Raw genomic sequence first — 6,653 nt, 5'->3', positions numbered from 1 at the left:
CTATCAGGATCGCTTCCACTGCTTTCAAAGACCAAAGACGTATGGGGTACGTCCTTGGTCATTAACTGCATTTTTTTGCAGGACGTACCCCATACGTCGTTGGTCACTAAGGGGTTAAAGGGACACTGAACCCAAATTTTTTATTTTGTAATTCAGAAAGAGCATGCAATTTTAAGCAACTTTCTAATATACTCCTATTATCAATTTTTTTTCGTTCTCTTGCTATCATTATTTGAAAAAGAAGGCATCTAAGCTTTTTATTTTGTTTCAGTAGTCTGGACAGCACTTTTTTATTGGTGGATGAATTTATCCACCAATCAGCAAGGACAACCCAGGTTGTTCACCAAAAATGGGCAGGCATCTAAACTTAGATTCTTGCATTTCAAATAAAGATACCAAGAGAATGATGAAAATTTGATAATAGGAGTAAATTAGAAAGTTGCTTAAAATTTCATGCTCAATCTGAATCACAAAAGAAAATTTTTGAGTAGTGTCCCTTTAAGGGGTTAAGTTTTGTTTACTTTCTCAACACTAAAGCTCTTAGTAAGTATCCAAAGCAGGACTAATTATTAGGCTCAATAGAAATGTTTTTTTATTTGGTTTCAATAATGACAATTTATCAATAAATAAAACGTGTGCCTGTGTTTGTCAGTGTCGATGTGTATGTGTATTTGTGTGTGAATATATATATATATATATATATATATATATATATATATATATATATATATATGTGTGTGTGTGTTTAAGTGCTATTGTACGTAGAGTTGGAATTATGGGGTGACTTAAAATTCAAGAAACTTGCGTCTTTATAGTTGAATCGTTCGTTTCTATTTATCTCATGGGCATTGGATAGCCAATGTCAAAGGTTAATGTAGCTCCTAACCCACTAGTAACGTAAAAGCATCTCACGGCGCGCAACTAGTCATTTGTCCCACTGTTCGCATAAGACACATGCTGGCAGTTGACACTCCAGTTCAGATATAACGAAGCAACATTTCGTGAAATTCTCAGTTTCTCGTAGTGCTACAATAACAACGGCCCTGGTAACAGTCAAAAGGAAGTCACGTAATCCAGCGCCGTATGTCTACGTCATCAACAGGCAGTTGGCGCTTCCTCCGCGCAGCTTCTGCGTATTTAACCTGATGATGCTGCGCAGCACGTTCCATACCTTTATTTTAGTTCATTATTTTTGGGAATTAGCCTATTAAAGCAGCTGGTGCATACGATTCTGCTTTATGTTATTTATGGACTACATACCCACGCGTACTATAGTATTAGTTTTACATGCAGCATTGTAATTGATATTTGTTTTGTCGTGGGTTGAATTTATCGAATTACATTTAAATTATATACTTGGGCTTTCAAAAATGACTTTATTTTAAAAATCAATCACAAGTGGAATATTTTTTTATTGAATGTATAGTCAATAACTGATGCAATTATGTCGATCTCTACACCCGAACTACCAGAGACACCTAACACTCAGACTGTATCATCTGACAGTACACCTTCCTCAGGGCCTGGAAGTGCTGCTGACGTTGTGCTAAATGAGCAGACCCCATGCTTTACTGCCACAGACCTCAGTCTAGTAGAGATGACGGAAATTGAGTATACCCAGCTGCAAAACATACTGTATTCACACATGGAGGCTCAAGCCAGTGAAGCAGAATTTGAAACCAGACCGAACTCAGCTTTTTTCACAGTGAACAACCCTCCTAGTCTTCCTCAGTATCCATCCACCAACATAAACCAGAGCAGTTTCACAACCGGTATTTCAGGAGGACACCCTGTGACATGCCAGTCTGCAGCTTCTGAAAGCAATGTACAAAATAATTCCAACCAGTCACTAGACTTTCAGGAGTTGAGGATGATGTTAAGTGAGGACCATCTGCCTAAAAATAATGTAAACATGGCTGATACCTCAATGGGTTATGTTGCAGGGGATCCCTCTGGATCTAACTTTGCTAGAATGCAACATGCTGATAATGCTGGAAAAACAAATGAGGATAAAGAGAATGTACCACCTGTTCTTGAGACAAGACCTAAATCCTCTGTTCGTGTTCGACTTGAGGATAGATTCAACTGTATGCAGTCAGAAATACCCAGATGTCCAGAATCACAGGAGTCTGGAGTTAACCCAAACAAGTGTGTTGCTTTATTATTATTCATTTTATTACTATCAGTCATTTGTAGAGTACCAACAGATTCCGCAGCGCTAAAAATATGGGTCTAATATGTAAAGTAACAATTATGGGAGACAAAGAGATAGAGGGCCCTGCCAAGAGTTGCACTGTTGTAAATCAGCTCTCATGAAGTTGATTTACAAAGCAGCTGGGCCCTCTTTTGTGTTACATGCTAAGAGGGTTCAAGGGGATAATAAAAGGAGGAGAGGAACTAAGATAAGAAAATATTGCTTTTTAAATTTTCTGTTTTTAGTGACCTTCATAAACATTTTTAATAGGTGAAGCACAATATAATTCTTTAACCCCTTAACGACCATGACATACCCTGTATGTTGCTGGTTATTAAGATTTTGTTGTTAATTATAATAGCAGGGGTCCCACCTCCAGCAGCAGGACCGCACTAATACCCTCCCTCAATCCTGCTGACCACTGGAAAAAGCGCATTCTCACAGCTGGTGGTAAAACCGAGCTATTAAAAATGCAAGCCTGTAATGGGTTAAGAAATGCAAATGGATACATGTATTCCATAGAACTAACTACCAGATTAGAAAGATAGTGTTTAACATTGTTTTCCTTGAGACATATTTCATAGACACACCACTCTGCTGAGTTTAGTGACCACCTAGCTTAAATTTAAGCCACTATTAAGCTGAAATTAAATTATGGCCCTTTTACCCATTAAAACCCTTGCAAAAGGGGTTAAACAGACAGTAGAAATACTGTTCAGTACTCAGGGTACTGCTTGTCCCGAGTGGAAAACACTGCTGATCTAATCAGTAACATTACTCCACACCTGAGTTGTGCGACTAGAGCCGATTGGATCACTATTGTTTTCCACTCGGGACCAGCAGTGCTCTGCATGTCCCTGCAGTATTTCTACTTTTTATTTAAACCCTTTGTGGGGGTAAACACACAGTAATCTTGGGTCAATAATCTTAAAATTACATTTTCTAACTGAATGTACATTTTTTGTTGTTGCTATAATGGCCCTTTAAAGGGACATAAAACAGTATGAACTAACATACGTTTCTTGCTGAAGCTTTCACAAAGCATGTAACATTATCCCCATGGAAACAAGCTAGCCTCTTGGCAACAAACAATAGCAGTATCTGTTGTCTCTCCTCAACCCCCCTTTACTTGCATATGTAATTATCCTCATGTGCACACTTTGTTACATATCATCTCAGGGTTTGGAGTAAGACACTGATAAGGGGGGTGGAGCAAGCATCACTTGGGAACACTAAAGTGTAAGTAATTTTTCAGATTTTTGGAAATTTTATTTAAAGGGCCACTGTAAGTAAATATTTTCTATGCCTGATACTAACTAACTACCCCAAATACGCTTTTTATCAATAGCATTTCATTAACATATCTCTACCGTATATCAGAAATCTTGTCTGCAAATTTAATTGTTTTCCAAACCCACTCCGTGGGTATCCTTTGCACTGTACCAATCCGTTTACAATACCTAGTTTTCAAAATGGCGCTTTAAACACAAAGTTATTGGTTTAAGTATTTTGAACATGCAGTGCTGAAAATAGTGGGCAGGAAAATGTGATATCATCGGCGAATAAAAGATATAACTTTTAAAACGTTATGAAACTTCGTTTTGGAGAAAATATAGGTCAGTAGGTTTTAATTAATGTTTATTAACTTTAATATGTTAGTTGTTTAGCTTAAAAATTATAACAGAAAGTAATCCTTTAAATACCTATAAGCTTTTTTTACACTTTTTTTTTGTCACACACTGTTTTATCTCAGTTGACCCTTTAATAATATGCACATAACTCAAAATGTTTTATGGCACTTTAAGGACAAAGTTTTCTCACAGTTCTTCGTTCTTAAAAGGACATTTAAAGGGACAGTCTGGTCAAAAATAAACTTTCATGATTCAGATAGGGCATGTAATTTTAAACAACTTTCCAATTACTTTTATCACCTATTCTGATTTGTTTTCTTGCTATTCTTAGTTGAAAGCTAAACCTAGGTAGGCTCATATGCTAATTTCTTAGCCCTCAAAGGCCGCCTCTTATCTGAATGCATTTTGACAGTTTTTCCACAACTAGAGGGTGTTAGTTCATGTGTGCCAAATAGATAACATTGTGCTCACGCCTGTGGAGTTACCTAGTAGTCAGCACTGATTAGCTTAAATAAAAGTCTGTCAACATAACTGAAATAAGGAGGCAGTCTACAGAGGCTTAGATACAAGGTAATCACAGAGGTATAAAGTATATTAATATTAGTGTTGGTTATGCAAAACTGGGGAATGGGTAATAAAGGGATTATCTGTCTATTTAAACAAGAACATTTTTGGTGTAGACCGTACCTTTAACACTAAATGCATTTTATAAGCATAGTATTGAGTTTATTCCCTGCCTCTCTCTAGTCAGAGGTGAAGCCATGTTGAAATCAATTGATCACTACATTTCAGTGCTGATGTGTTTGCACATGTGCAGCAACTCTCCTTCAGATACCTGCAGTGTATACTAAGTTCCAAAATGACGGCATCCATGATTAGAGGGAGGTTGATGAATTGTATTTAGTGTCCCTTTAATTGACACAGACCATTTTGACATTTTTGCTCAATATTGGTTTTGCCATAATTATCCGATTTCTCTTTTTTAAGTGCACACATGAACATCATACACCATACAAACAGGCCTTTCTTTAACCCCTTAACGACCGAGGATGTGCCAGGCACATCCTACATGGGGTGTCAGTTAGTGACCAAGGACGTGCTTGTGCACGTCCTCTGGAGTTTCAAGCGGTGGAAGCGTTCGTGATCGCTTCTAGCCGCTTTCAAGGTATTGCAGTGATGCCTCGATATTAAGGCGTCACTGCAATACCTTTTTTACCCACCAATGCATAGAGGGCCACTCTGTGGCCCTCTCTGCATCGGCCAGCGATGGTGCCGATCGTCGGGGAGAGGGATCCATTGCAGGGAGGCGGGTGGGTGGCCCATTGCTGGGGGAAGTACGTCAGAGGGGTGCCGGATTGTGTGCAGGGGCACCGGGAGCGCGCACGGGGGTGGGTGGGACCGCTATACTATGGAACATATAAAGTGTAATTGATGGAGGCAGGGGGGTGGATAAATATTATCCAAGGGATCTGGGAGGGGGTGGAGGGTAGGTTATGAAGGGGGGCAGCTACAATACAGAAAATTTTTGATTTTTAAAAAAGAAATAAAAAAATTATATGGCAAACTGGGTACTGGCAGACAGCTGCCAGTACCCAAGATGGGTGCAAATAGGTAGCGGAGGGGAGGGTTAGAGAGCTGTTGGGGGCTAAGGGGGGATCCATCACTGCTGAATATATATGTGACGAACCAAGGTTATCCAACCCTGCGCCAGTCACTTATTTGGCACAGAAAGGGTTATCTGACCCCTTCTACTCTCACTAATATTTCACAATCTAGCCACACCAGACCAGCTTGTGATTTAGTTCAGTGGGTGCAAGGGTTAATAATACTCTCTAGTCTGTACTAGACTTAAAAGAAATGCCCAAACTCCCCTTTAATGCCACCCACACTAATGCCACCCACACTAAACTAACAATGCTGCCACCACTTATGATTTATTAAAGGGAAAATCCTAAGGAAAACCCAGCCTTGCACATTAACTTTCTGAGTACAATTTAGCAGAAAATAACCTAAATTATACAGTTCTAATATTCCAGTCTCTTTCAGTAACGTGGTTCAATTATTAGACAAAGGCCAAACTTAATAAAATAATGATTTATTATGCCAAAAATATTATGCACAATGCATTATTAATAAAAATAAAATTACACATTAGCAAACAGTTTTTCAAAATAAAAAGAAGAAAATTAGAAACCTTACACTGTACTAGTCTTTGGAATCTGTTACCAGAGAGATGGCATGAAGAAATTGGGTCCTTACTCTGTGTTGTCACAGCCTCCCTTGTAAGATTGACATCTCATAGCTGAAAAATAAGATTCTTATACTAGGGATGCACCGAAATGAAAATTCTAGACCGAAACCGAAAATGCAGGATGCTCTTGGCCGAAAACCGAAACCGAAAATGACTTTTTCCACCAAATTATTTTAAAAGTTTTTTTTCTATAATTTTATTATTAATATAAGACTTTTTATTATATATATAATATATATTTTATATGTAATATATATATATATATATATATAATATATATTATATATATATATATATTATATATTTTATATATATATATATATTATATATATATATTATATATATATATATATTATATATATTATATATAATATATATATTTATATTTTATATATATATATTATATATATGATATATATATTTTATATATATATTATATATATATTTTTATATATATATATATATTATATATTATATATATTATATATAATATATATATTTATATTTTATATATATATATTATATATATGATATATATATTTTATATATATATTATATATATATTTTTATATATATA

General features: G+C 36.3%; 1 protein-coding gene across 1 annotated transcript in view; it reads left to right on the top strand.

The window, feature by feature from the left end:
• The first annotated feature begins 1,444 nt into the window (after positions 1 to 1,444).
• TCFL5 (transcription factor like 5) overlaps positions 1,445 to 6,653 on the top strand; it is a 450,805-nt gene continuing 445,596 nt past the window's right edge. The window contains exon 1 of the mRNA XM_053716082.1: positions 1,445 to 2,148. Within this exon, the coding sequence (XP_053572057.1) occupies positions 1,445 to 2,148 (704 nt within the window). The remainder of the gene's footprint in view (positions 2,149 to 6,653) is intronic.

The sequence above is a fragment of the Bombina bombina genome, chromosome 1, assembly GCF_027579735.1.
Source record: "Bombina bombina isolate aBomBom1 chromosome 1, aBomBom1.pri, whole genome shotgun sequence".
In the NCBI taxonomy this organism is placed as follows: Eukaryota; Metazoa; Chordata; class Amphibia; order Anura; family Bombinatoridae; genus Bombina; species Bombina bombina.
The sequence above is the reverse complement of the archived record's forward strand: the minus strand, read 5'-3'. Positions and strand labels throughout refer to the sequence as shown.